This window comes from Lutra lutra, chromosome 11 (genome assembly GCF_902655055.1).
Source record: "Lutra lutra chromosome 11, mLutLut1.2, whole genome shotgun sequence".
Classification (NCBI taxonomy): domain Eukaryota; kingdom Metazoa; phylum Chordata; class Mammalia; order Carnivora; family Mustelidae; genus Lutra; species Lutra lutra.
The window spans coordinates 59892363-59905399 of record NC_062288.1 but is presented as its reverse complement, the minus strand read 5'-3'; the positions used below and the strand labels follow the sequence as shown (position 1 = coordinate 59905399).

The 13037-nt window shown below is 37.2% G+C and overlaps 1 protein-coding gene across 4 annotated transcripts in view; it reads right to left on the bottom strand.

Annotated features, from left to right (window-relative positions):
- The window catches only part of TAX1BP1 (Tax1 binding protein 1), an 80895-nt gene that overhangs the window by 12687 nt on the left and 55171 nt on the right, over window positions 1-13037 (bottom strand). For 2 of the 4 annotated variants that reach the window (XM_047696115.1, XM_047696116.1), the window contains exons 14-15: window positions 12600-12671; window positions 186-369 (exon numbers count right to left, since the gene is read on the bottom strand). In XM_047696115.1, the coding sequence (XP_047552071.1) occupies window positions 186-369; window positions 12600-12671 (256 nt within the window). The remainder of the gene's footprint in view (window positions 1-185; window positions 370-12599; window positions 12672-13037) is intronic. The other 2 variants (XM_047696117.1, XM_047696118.1) reach the window with 1 other exon arrangement.

Genomic DNA, 13037 nt, shown 5'->3' with positions numbered 1-13037 from the left:
AAGCAAATAGACTACTCATTTGTGCTGCAGGACTCCTTGACAAACCCAGTTAAACATTAAAATTACTGGTTACGAGATAATGTTTCTATTAGAGTTAACTGTACCAGTAGTTCTCTAATTCCCATTAAGATAGATACAAACCAAAAAATATTCAGTTAATCCCAAACCAAAATTATTTTAATAACCTCTGGCTTCCTGTGTTGCATAAGGATTACCATACTGCAGAACTGGCTGTGTATGTGGCACTGTGGCAACATGACCACTGTGCTCTGAGCATGTGTTGAGACACTGTGAGATCTTTTGAGGATTCTGGGAATTCTGACCTTCCATTTTCCTTTCTGCTTGATCTTCTAGATTCCTTTTAAGTTCCTAAAATTAACAAAAACAAAGGTGGAAAGCATTCAAATATTTCATAGTAAGGGCTGCATTAAACATTTAGCTAAAACATAATAAAATTATTTCCCTATTCTGTTTAAAGAATACAACTGAAAAGTCTAGCTCTCGAACTTCTCATAAATGTCCCTTCCACATATAACATATAAAGCCTGATGTATTTTCAAATTTATTTGTGCCAAGAAGTTGCTCTTTTTATTGAGCTAAGAGGAAACTCTGAATTTCTTACAATTTAGTTATTAATAAAAGCCAAAGGACAAAAAGCAACCCAGACTGCTTCTCTAGTAAACTCAAACATATAAGAAACTTTTTAATATTTAAAAATACTAATCCCATATAAACTCTTTCAAAAACTAGGGGGGAAAAAAAAACACGTATAGGGACACTGGAGTAGCTCAGTCACTTAAGCGTCTCCCTGCAGCTCAGGTCATGATCCCAGGGGTCTGGGATGGAGACCCACTTTGGGTCCCTTGCTCAGCAGGGAGCCTGTTTCTCCCTCTCCCTGCCAATCCCCTGCTTGTGTGTGCATGCACTCTCCCCCGACAAATAAATAAAATCTTAAAACAACAACAAAAAAATACTTCTGAACTTACTTTATAAGGCCAATACTATTCTAATACCAAAGTCAAACAGTGACATCACAGGAAAACTGCAGACCTCATCCCTCATGACTACTGATGCAAAAATCCTTAAGAAATCAAATCCAACAATATTTAAAAATAATATAACATAATTATGAGGGTTGTTTTTGTTTTTTAATTATTTATCCATTTTTTTGACAGAAAGAGCAAGCACAAGCAAGGGGAGCAGCAGGCAGAGGAAGAGGGAGAAGCAGGCTCCCTATTGAGCAAGGAGCCCAACATGAAACTCGATTCTAGGATCCTAGGATCATGATGCCCCAACCAAGTGGGTTTTTACCACAAGAAAAGCAAATTTAGCTAACATACACAAATCAATATAATTCACTATGTTCACAGACTAATGGGAAAAAAAAATATGATCATTTAAACAGATGAAGAAACATTTTACACAATTCAACAGGCATTCATATATTTTTTAAATCTCAGATACCTAGAAATAAAAAGGAACATCCTTAATATAAAAAGACAGTTCAAAACCCTACAGTGAATATTAACAGTGAAAAAACAAATGATTCTACCTAAGATCAATAATGAGGCAAAATGTCTGCTCTCACCACTTCTACTCAACATCGTACTGAAGATTCTAAACAGTGGATTAAGGCAAGATTAAGGTAGACTGAAAAGAAGTAAAATCATCTTTATTCAGAGGATATGATCATATATGTACAAAATCCTAAGGAATCTACAGAACTAGGAGAATGAGGAGATTTAGCAAGGCTGCACTGTATACAAGATCAATACATAAAATCAACTGCATTTCAATATGTAAGCAACACACAATAAACATGAAGTTTTTAAAAGATACCATTTATAGTAGAACCAATAGATATTAAATTCTCAGGAATAAATTTAATAAAAGATGTTCAAAACCTGTACACTAAAAACAAACACGCTGAGAGAAATTAAAGGGAATCTCAATAAACAGAAAAATACACCACATTCATGTACCCGAAAACTTGGCATTTTTATAAATTCCTCCCAAACTGATCTATACATTCAATGAACCCTAAAATACAAAGGTCCTGAAATAGCTCATTTTTAAAAAGAACAAAGTTGGAAGACTTACACTTGAGAGATAGAATAGAATGATAAAATCAAGAGAATAGAAAGCTGATATACAGATAAACACACAGATTAAGGGCTGACAACATTTTTCCATAAAGGGCCTAACAGCAGATATTTTCAGCTTTGTATTTTCAGTTCTGTCAGAAATATTCAACTCTGTCTCTGTTGTTGCAGCCATAGGTAATGCCTAAGTGAATGGGCATGGTCATAGGCTAATAAAACTTTATTTACAAAACAGGCCATGAGCCATACTTGGCTTGCAGATGTTAGTTTGCAGACCTTTGATATAAATCAATAAACAAAAGACTGAGTCCAAAAAGAAACCCATACTCATAGTCAATGTAACAGAGATGCAGAAATTCAATGAAGGAAAAGGATAGTCTTTTAAACATAAGCTTAAAAGAATGGGTATCTACAAGTACATTTTTTATTAATATATAATGTATTATTTGTTTCAATACAGTACAAATAAATTTTGACTATATATCACACCATACAAAAAAAAATTTATTTTACTTTATTATGTTTTTAAGTAGGCTCCACGCCCAGCATGAAGCCTAACACAGGTCTTGAACTAACAACCCTGAGATCAAGTCCTGAGGTGAGATCAAAAGTTGGATGCTTACCTCCTGAGCACCCAGGTGCCTCCCCGCACAAGGTTATTTCAAATGGATTATAAATCTAAGCGTAAGAGCTAAAGCTATAAATCCAGTGAAAGGAAAAAAGGGGTGGGGGAATCTTTATAACCTTGGATTAAGCAAAAATTTAAGATACAACATGAACAGCATGAACCATTAAGAAAATATTGCTAAATTAGACTATTTTCAAAATTAGAAGGTTTTGCTCTTCAAAGGTATTTTTAAAAACAGCACTGAAAAACAGTACAGAGATTCCTCAAAAAGTTAAAAACAGAGCCACCCTATGACCCAGCAATTGCACTACTAGGTATTTACTCCAAATACACGAATGCAGTGATCCGAAGAGTCACTTACACACCCCCAACGTTTCTAGCAGCAAGGTCTGTAATAGCCAACTATGAAAAGAACCCAGACGTCCATCCATAGATAAATGGATAAAGACGACGTGGAATAGGTGCGCCTGGGTGGTTCAGTCATTAAGCATCTGCCTTCGGCTCAGGTCATGACTCCAGAGTCCTGGGATCAAGCCCTGCATCGAGGTTCCTGCTTGGTGGGGAGCCTGCCTCTCCTCCTCGCACTCCCCCTCCTTGTATTCCCTCTCTCATTATCTGTCAAATAAATAAAATCTTCAAAAAAAAAAAATGTGGTAGGGGCACCTGGGTGGCTCAGTGCGTTAATAAGCCTCTGCCTTTGGCTCAGGTTATGATCCCAGGGTCCTGGGATCGAGCCCCACATCGGGCTCTCTGCTCAGCAGGGAGCCTCCTTCCTCCTGTCTCTCTGCCTACTTGTGATCTGTTAAATTAAAAAAATATATATATTTTAAATGTGATGTGTATATATACATATATACAATATTATTCAGCCATCCAAAAAATGAAATCTTACCATTTGCAATGACATGGACAGAACTAGAGGGTATTATGCTAAGTGAAGTCAATCACAGAAAGACAAATTATCACATGATTTCACTCATATGTGGAATTTAAGAAACAAAGGATCAAAGGGAAAGAGAGGGAAAAAAAAAATCAGACAAAATCAGAGAGGGAGACAAACCACAAGAGATTATTAAGATAATAAACAAATAGGGTTGTTGAAGGGGAGGTGAGTGGGGGCATGGGGTAACTGGGCGATGGGCATTAAGGAGGGCATGTGATGTAATGAGCACTGGGTGTTACATGCATCTGATGGATCAATCACCGAACTCTACCTCTGACAGTAATAATACACCATGTAAATTGATTTAAATAAAATCCAAAAATAAATAAAAATAAAAAGGCAAGCTATGTACTGGGAGAAAATATTTCCAAGACATATGAAAAAGGAATTATACTGAGAATATATAAAGAACTCTTAAAACCAAATATAACCAATAAAGATAACCCAATTAATAAATAGGTAAAGATCTCAACACTTCACAAAAGAATATATATGAATGCGGGCACCTGGCTGGCTCAGTTGGTAGAGTACTCTTATCTCAGAGTCATAAATTCAAGCCCCATGTTGGACAGGGTTTTAAGTTTATATACTTAAAAAATATATACGTAAATGAATGGCCTATAAGCATATGAAAAGATGCCCAGCACCACTAGTCATCAAGGAAATTAAAACTTAAACCTATACCTTAGACTTAAAACTGCACATCTACCAGCATGACTAAAATTAAAACCCAACAATACCAAGTACTAATGAGGCTACAGAGCAACTAGAATGCTCATACACTGCTAGTGGGGATGCAAAATGGAACAGCCACTTTGAAAAACAATTTGGCTCTTTCTTAAAAAAAAAATAGCCATCACATAAGAAAGCGATTCCATTCCTGGGCATCTGCTTGAGAGAAATGAAAACCTATGTCCACAAAAAGACAGGAGAATGTTCATAGCATTGTTCATAGCAAAACACTAGAAATAATCCATATATCCATCAGCTGGTAAGAGGATTAATGTCCAACCACCAAATGGGTAAATACTGCACGACTGCATTTATATGAAATGCTAAAAAAGGTGAAATTATATAGTAGCAGAAGGTAGATCAGTGATTGTCTGGGACTGGACATAGCTGATAGAGTTGACTAAAAATAAGCATGAAGAACTTTGTGCAGTAATGTAAATATTCTATAGTTTGAATATAATGGTATTTACAGAACTATATGTATTTGCCAAAATCCATCAAATTGCACTTTAAAATAGGTGGGGTTTATTGCATATAAACTATACCTCGATAAAGCTGTTAAAGAAAAAAAAAATCAACCAGAAATTTTAACAAAGGATGTTAAGTATGGAAAATTTCATCTCTAAAGTAAAACTCAACTGGTTTTGCTGAATGTCATCCCATGAGAACAGAGATGAGAGTCTATGTCAGCAAATTTTTACCTATATATATGATCATTAAATGAAGTAAACTTAAAAGAGAGTAAGTCATTATCACTGAAAGCAAAACCGGTAAACATGAAAAATTCAAATCAATTTAGGTTTGAGAAGAGATACAGCAAAGTTCCCCCAAGCACATGAAAAGAGTACAGAAGATATGTGAAATAATAACATATTGCAGGACTGGGTAAATGAATGATAGGGCTAGAGCACAGGGTACATGTTAAGAGCAAGAGAAAAGACAAGCTGAAGGCCTGATGTGCCAAACCTGTATCATACAGTTTACTACAATGGGACTAACAGTTGTAATATGGCTCTTTAGCAAGGTTATTCTAGGCAAGTTATAAAGGGCACACTTGAAATTGGACATACTTGAAATTAGCAACAACCAGAGGATGGGACATGGTAGACTAAAGTCCGACTGACCTGGATTTGCCCATCAGCTCCAGCACTAGTAACCCTGAAGAACTTTTCTTCTCCAGCCCTAGGAGGACTGAGAAATTAGAGTGTTTAGAACACAGCAGGTCCTCAAAGGAGGTTCCCTCATCTCCTGCCATGACTCAGAAAGCGCTGCCATGTAGTTCAGAATTGTGAAAATGCAATGTGAGTAGAGATAAAGTGGAAGTAAATTTTTAAAATATTTCGAGACAACTCAAGAGGAAAAGGGCATGAACGCAGCAAAAGATGTAGACAGGATAAATTGCTACAAAAATTTAAGTAAATCACCTCGGAAGAACATGGTGTAATTCTTCTGTAAGCAAACAAACTACTTAAATGGAGTCAAGGGTTTCATTAAAAGATTTATGGTGCAGTCAAGCAACTTCATAGAGATTCCAACATAACAGAGAGTGCCCTCCTCTCCTCTACCATCAGAGATGCAATAAATCCCCTGCAAATAGGATGCCGGGTAAGAAAAGGACCCATAAAAAGCAGCTTTGATACCTCATGAGGGAAACTAGAGGCGGGGTAAACAGAACACTGGGGGGGAAAAAGAACACAGGGACATGAACAAGGCAGCTACATGTAGGTTGTCTGGTAAATTGAAGACTGAACTCTTGACTTAGAAAATCTGATTCTCAAATTTACATTCACAACACCCCCCAGAGGGTCCATGTTCAGAATTCAGGAGATAAAATGAACTTGGATGAGGAAAATAAATTTGTATCTTTTCACTAACTGCTAACTGAAATTTAGCATCTTCAATTACAAATGCAGGCCAAAAAAAAAAAAAAAAACCCCACAAAAACAGCAATAGCTGCATTACCTTTGTCAACCTATAGAATTCCAGATATATTCACTTCATATTACAGTCACTGCATCCATCTCCAAACAACCTCTGTATTTCACTACTTGAAATTATGGTTAGTTATCAGACACACTAAATCTTATTTAACATTTTTAAATAAGCATATAGTACCTGTCACATATATCATAAACTTGTTTTAATATTTTGGTAACTACTTCTTGTAACTTGTTTCTGCTATGATTCTGTGTATTTTGCTTTACTAATTTACAAATATTTCTGGGGCACCTGGGTGACTCAGTTGTTGAGGAGCCGACTCCTGATTTTGGCTCAGGTCATGACCTTAGGGTCTGGGAATCGAGCCCTGCATCTGGCTCTGTGCTCAGCAAGGAGTCGGCTTGGGATTCTCTCTCTGCCCTTCCCCCCACTCACACTCTAAAATAAATCTTTTAATATATATTAACATATACTAAATATATATTTGTTATATATATAATTTATGTGTTTTATATTAATATATTTAATAGGTATTGAGCAGACTATTAATTATGAATTAATGAATTAATAGGTATTCACCAGACTATCAAAAGACCCTTCGAACAATCAGGGTCAAGAAACTCCTATTAAGACCTCCTCTACCTTCAAAAACATGTATGACACATGAATGTGGCTAACTTACCTTAGCCAAATAATATTGATGGCTAATTCATAACTCTCCTAAAAAGCCTCCACAATTTAACAAATAGATTTTGTTAAGGGTGCATGGGTGGCTCAGTCAGTTAAGTATCTGCCTTCTGCTCAGGTCATGATCCCATGGTGTTGGGATCGAGCCCCAAGTTGGGCTCTCTGCTCAGCAGGGAACCTGCTTCTTCCTTCCCCCATTCACTCATGCACGCACTTGGATGCGCACTCTCTCTCTCCTATTTAAGTAAAATCTTGGGAAAAAAGCAGTAACAGATTTTGTTAGGAGTCTTCTCTTATAGTTCCAGGGCACAAAAGTTTGTTTAGCTGGTGTGCCTCTGGCTAGAGTACCTAAATTAACTGAACTAATATTTAACTTTAAGTATCAGGTGCTATATTAGGAGCTACAAATACAATGGTGAATAAAACAGAGGCCATTCTATCTTCACAGATCTTACAATTAAGAAGACAAGGCAGATTTTAAGTAATCACAGAAATAAATATTAATTACAAATTATGTTAAGTGCTATGAAATAAAAATGCAGGTCCCAGGTTTGAGTTTAAGAGAGGCACGCACATCAGACTGAAGGGCAAAGACGGCCTTACTGAAGAAGAGTCATTTATTCTGGAACTTGAAGGATGAGTCAAGAGTAGTTGGGGAGTGGGGGGTGGCACCTGGGTAGCTCAGTCAGTTAAGTGTCTGGCTCTTGGTTTCAGCTCAGGTCGTGATCTTAGGGTTGTGGGATCAAGCCCTGTGTCAGGTCCACATTCTGCACAGAGTCTGCTTGAGAGTCTCTCCATCTCTCTTCTCCCCTCCCCCCCAGGCATGCATGCTCTCTAATAAATCAATCTTTAAGTAGTAGTTATGAATAAATATTTAGAGGGAAATAGTACGAATTCTGGGATATACTTGAAAATACCTGGGGAGAGAAGGGAAGGTAATTATGCACAGATAAGACCGCCATAAAATAAAACAATTACTGATGCTGGATGAGGAGTACAACAGAGTTCATTCTATTCTTCTATTTTCACATGTTTAAACACAAGGAAAAAAAAAAGAGTCCAACAAAGTAATAAAGAATTGTAGGCAAGAATATTTCTGGCAAATGAAATGAATGAGAGCCATAAGAAAATAAAGCAATTGCTGAGCTGTAAAGCCTGGGTGACTAGAACATTTCTCAAATCGTGGTTCCCAGAGCAGCAGCACCAGAACTAAGAAATGCAAATCTCAAGTCCCACTACAAACCTACTAAAACAGAAGACTTTGGAAATGGACCCAGGAATCTGTTTTAACAAGAAATACAGGTGATTTTTTTTTAAGTTTAAGCATTTTTATTAACATATATTATTAGCCCCAGGGATAAAGGTCTATGAATCACCAGGTTTACACACTTCACAGCACTCACCATAGCACATACCTTCCCCAATGTCCATAACCCCACCACCCTCTCCCTGATTCTGATGCAAGTTCAGACAGAGACTCTACAATAGAGGACAGTGAAACAAGACATTGTAGCCTAAGATGGGAATAGTGAGAAATGGAGGCCAGTCATACAAAATACATGTTATCTTAAGAATTTTGGGTTTTAACTTAAGGGCAGAGGAAGCCCATTATGGAGCTTTAAGCAAGGGAGTGACTAGTTTTATATTTTTAAAGGTTACGCTGTGTTTTGAATAACCACCTAAATCAAGAGGAGAGAAGGGCAGTGACTTCATGGAAGATGGCAGAGAAGGAAGTGTGTCTGTTCCTTGCTCTAGTAACTGCCAAGAAAATGAATCCTGACATCACTTGAGTACCACGGAAATAGATCTCTATCCACGAGGTGACTGAGCCCCATCTGACACCCTAACTGCAGTCTTGTGAGAGGTCTAAAGCCAGAGGACCCAGTTAAGCCACACCTGAATTCCTTACTCACAGAAGCTGTGAAATAACTAATTTTGAGCCATTAAGCTTTCGGGAAATTTGTTAATACAGCATAATACAGTCACTATACTATTATATGTGATTTTAGCCATTTCAGTAACTTACAAATGGTTATAATCACTCAGGACTATCTTTATCCTGCATAAAACATCAAAATAAATATATATGTAGATATAAAACACATTTTATACATAAATATGAATTGAAGGGATGTAATTATATAAATTATATAAATTCTATACAATCTTATGTACAAATTATACATATAAATCTTCCAGATAGGAAATATGTATTTTATACAGGTAAAATACAGAAAGTATCTTGACTGCTTCTCTCTAGCATTAGCTATCTCTCTCTAAGCACAACATATACTTATAGCTGGATTTCTTATTAACAATACTTAAAGTAATTCTGTATTTCAAAAAGTTGTCTGAAGCACATGGAATATATTTATTTTTTTTTTTAAAGAAAAAAGATTTACTTACTTGACAGAGGGAGTGAGAGCACAAGCAAGGGGAGCAGAAGAAGAGGGAGAAGCGGGCTCCCCGCTGAGCAGGGAGCCTGATGTGGGGCTCGATCCCAGGACCCTGGGATCATAACCTGAGCTGAAGGCAGACACTTAACTGACTGAGCCACCCAGACACCCCTATATATATATATATTCCCTGCCAACTTCTTGTCAGATCTGATTAGAGCATCATTGTTTTAACTTTCCAATACACCTGACCAAAACCTCATACCAGAAATTTTAAAAAACCATTTTCTCACTCTTCATTTGTTCTGTTTTAATTATCTTTAATCCACTGTTTATTTGCAGGAATCTTTTTAACCCACCTGCCATTTTGTGTTACCACACACTGAAAAGGAAAGGGGAGAAGAGGGGGAGTGGAGAAAGGAGAAAAGAAAAAGCTATTTGAATATGCTCAAGTGTAGGAGACAGTGGGGGAAAAAAACAACTTCAAACAATCTCAAATTCTATTAACAGGCATCTTTCTCAGAGTGAATGGCTCTAGCAATTCTGAAACTGTGTCATGTGCATCATCAGATTTAGCAAATGAGTAGATGTGTGTTGGTATTGTTGGACACCAGGATTCTCAGTGTGGAAGGCATGTATACAAATAGGAAGTGAGGAAAGCAAATAAGAACCATGTGGAGTTCGACCAGAACTCATGATATCTAAAAAGTTCTGCCCACTGAAAAGATCTAGAAGCAAAGAGCACCAGTAATCATGGACACACCCAGGGCCCATATTTTCGTTTATAAATACCATCTCCCACTAGTAAAGAACCAGAAACTCCTTGGAAAAAGAACTAATTCTTCCAGGGCTGGACCAGGGCATCTTTCTAGCTAAAAAAAAAAAAAAAAAAAGAAAAAGAAAAAAAAAAAAGACAATTCCAAAGCTGAGTTAAGAAGGGTATAAGACTAACTAGAATATCTTGCAATGCCAGAAAAGTATTATGTGCTAAAAAAATCAACAACATCCTTTTGATACTGGGGCATATCAGGGACCAGCTTGAAAATGCTCCCACTGACCAAATCTAGGAATGCGGGAAAATCAAATTAAGAACATAAATTTCTTCTTCAAAGATTCTATTTATTTATTTGACAGAATGAGAATGAGAGAGAAAGAACATGAGAAGGAAGGACCAGAGGGAGAAGCAGACTCCCCGCCAAGCAGAAAGCCTGATGCAGGACTCGATCCCAGACTTCAGGACCACGACCTGAGCCAAAGGCAGTCCCCCAACCAACTGAGCCACCCAGGCACCCGAACATAACAAATTAATCCAATGACCAAAGAGTTCATACTGATGACTGTCAGGTAAGAAGACAGAAGACAGACATAGACATCTATGGGTGTGCACAGAAAAAAGAAATGTAAGCATTGGGAATTATCAAGCTCATGATAGTAGACACAAGATGCCCAAAATTCTTGCCTTTGCTTAGAATCTTGAATTTTATCATTGGCAACAAATACTACCAATCGTTTTTCCTTTAACAGGCTTGCTTCACTTCTTTTCAAGAAAATGCCTGCCAAATACCCTACTTTGAATAACCAAATTTTGTCTATTAGTCATTCTTTTAACATGGAAATGATACCTTATGAAAAGAGCAGCTAGTGCAGCTCACAACCCAAACAACTGCACAAGTGCTTCACCTTAAGATAACCATCATACTTCATTAGGTAAAAGTGCTTTGGGGGATCTGCCAATTTCATAACACAGAATACTAAAAAGATGTACACTCCAAAGTCAAGCTTCAATAAGATTATTTTACTTTTCATCATAAGTGAAACTGGATTTTTTTTTAACTGTGAATGCAATACTTAAGATGAATATGGTAACCATACCAATGCACTTTGGTGCAACTGCCTTAATTCAAAACATACCACTGCTTACACCCAGCATATAAATGTAACACAGTGGTGGGGGGACATATATACATATATATACACACATATACGTGTGTGTGTGTGTGTGTAAGTAACGGGGGGAAATAAAGCAAATAACTTTGAAATAGTTTCATTTTATAGACCTCTAAAAGGGGATGGGGACCCCCTAAAGGAGCTCAAACCACACCTTGAGAAATGTTGTACTATAGCATGTTTTGTATTATAAATCTATGCTCTGTTTCAATGTCAGGTTATGCTACAAATCATTAAAACTTCTAAATTGTTTCCTAACACAAAAGAAAACCAGATAGACATTATGTATATTTTTAATTTTTTTTAATTCCTGAATTTAAACATTATAAAATCTGTTTACTATTGGGTCGCCTGGGTGGCTCAGTGGGTTAAGCCGCTGCCTTCGGCTCAGGTCATGATCTCAGGGTCCTGGGATCGAGTCCCGCATCGGGCTCTCTGCTCAGCAGGGAGCCTGCTTCCCTCTCTCTCTCTCTCTGCCTGCCTCTCTGTCTACTTGTGATCTCTCTCTGTCAAATAAATAAATAAAATCTTAAAAAAAAAATCTGTTTACTATTAAATACAAAATACGTAAGTTAAATTTCAACACTTAAGCATTTTCCTCATTGTGTAAAGTAAAATATTTAAAAATATTATTTAGGGGTGCCTGAGTGGCTCCAGTGATTAAATATTCAACTTGATTTTGGCTCAGATCGTGACCTCAGGGTCATGAGATCAAGCCCTACATCGAACTCTGAGATAGGTGTGGAACCTGCGATCCCCTCTCTCCCTTCTCCTTCTGCTCCCCAACTCTGCATGTTATCTTTAAAAATACATCATTTTTAAAAATAAAATTATTTAACTGAAAACATTCTCCACTATGAGTACTAACATCTGTTTCAGTCTTTATTCATTTAACTTTTTTCAAAGCCACCCTCACATGACTGTAAGATGGGTGTCTTCATAAAGCTGTATTGTCATTCACTGTCATGATTTTTTTTTAAATGATTTCTTTGGGAACATGCGCAGGCATCTCCCCCCACCGCACCGTTCTTCCATGCACAAGCAGGGGGAAGAGCAAGGATATCAAGCAGTCTCTGTGCTGAGAGCAGAGTCCCACACACACAGTGAGACTATGACCTGAGTGGAAACCAAGCACCAGAAACATAAACAATCAAACCAAGCACCAGACACACATAAACAGACACACAGACACCCCTGAAAGATTTCTGAAGTACACTGTTCAATACCTTTTCCCTGGAGAGGTTTTCCAAACGAGAAGTTAGACCACTTATTTCTTTGTCTTTCTCTGCCAACTGAAGCTGAAAAAAGAAATCATTAATCTTTTTCACTATCTACTCTCTCCTTACACACCAAGAGTTAGTCTATATCATTCTATCAAAATTCCTATTACCATAGCCATGTATTTTTCTTGATGTATTTCTTTGACATCTCTAGATTACTTCTCATTATTGACCAACCTCCCTTACTCATACAACTTCTCCCATAGTTTACGTAAAATTTCACCCACAATATCACCCTCTCATGCTCTTTGTGTGTCTGCTTCTTCTTCACAATTAGAAATGTGAGTCTTCTCCAAAGTTTCTTCTTCGGCTTCCCTCTATATTCCCCCCCAAACTCTCTTTTTTCTATGCCTTCACAACTATAATCCCCATGGGAATAAATCA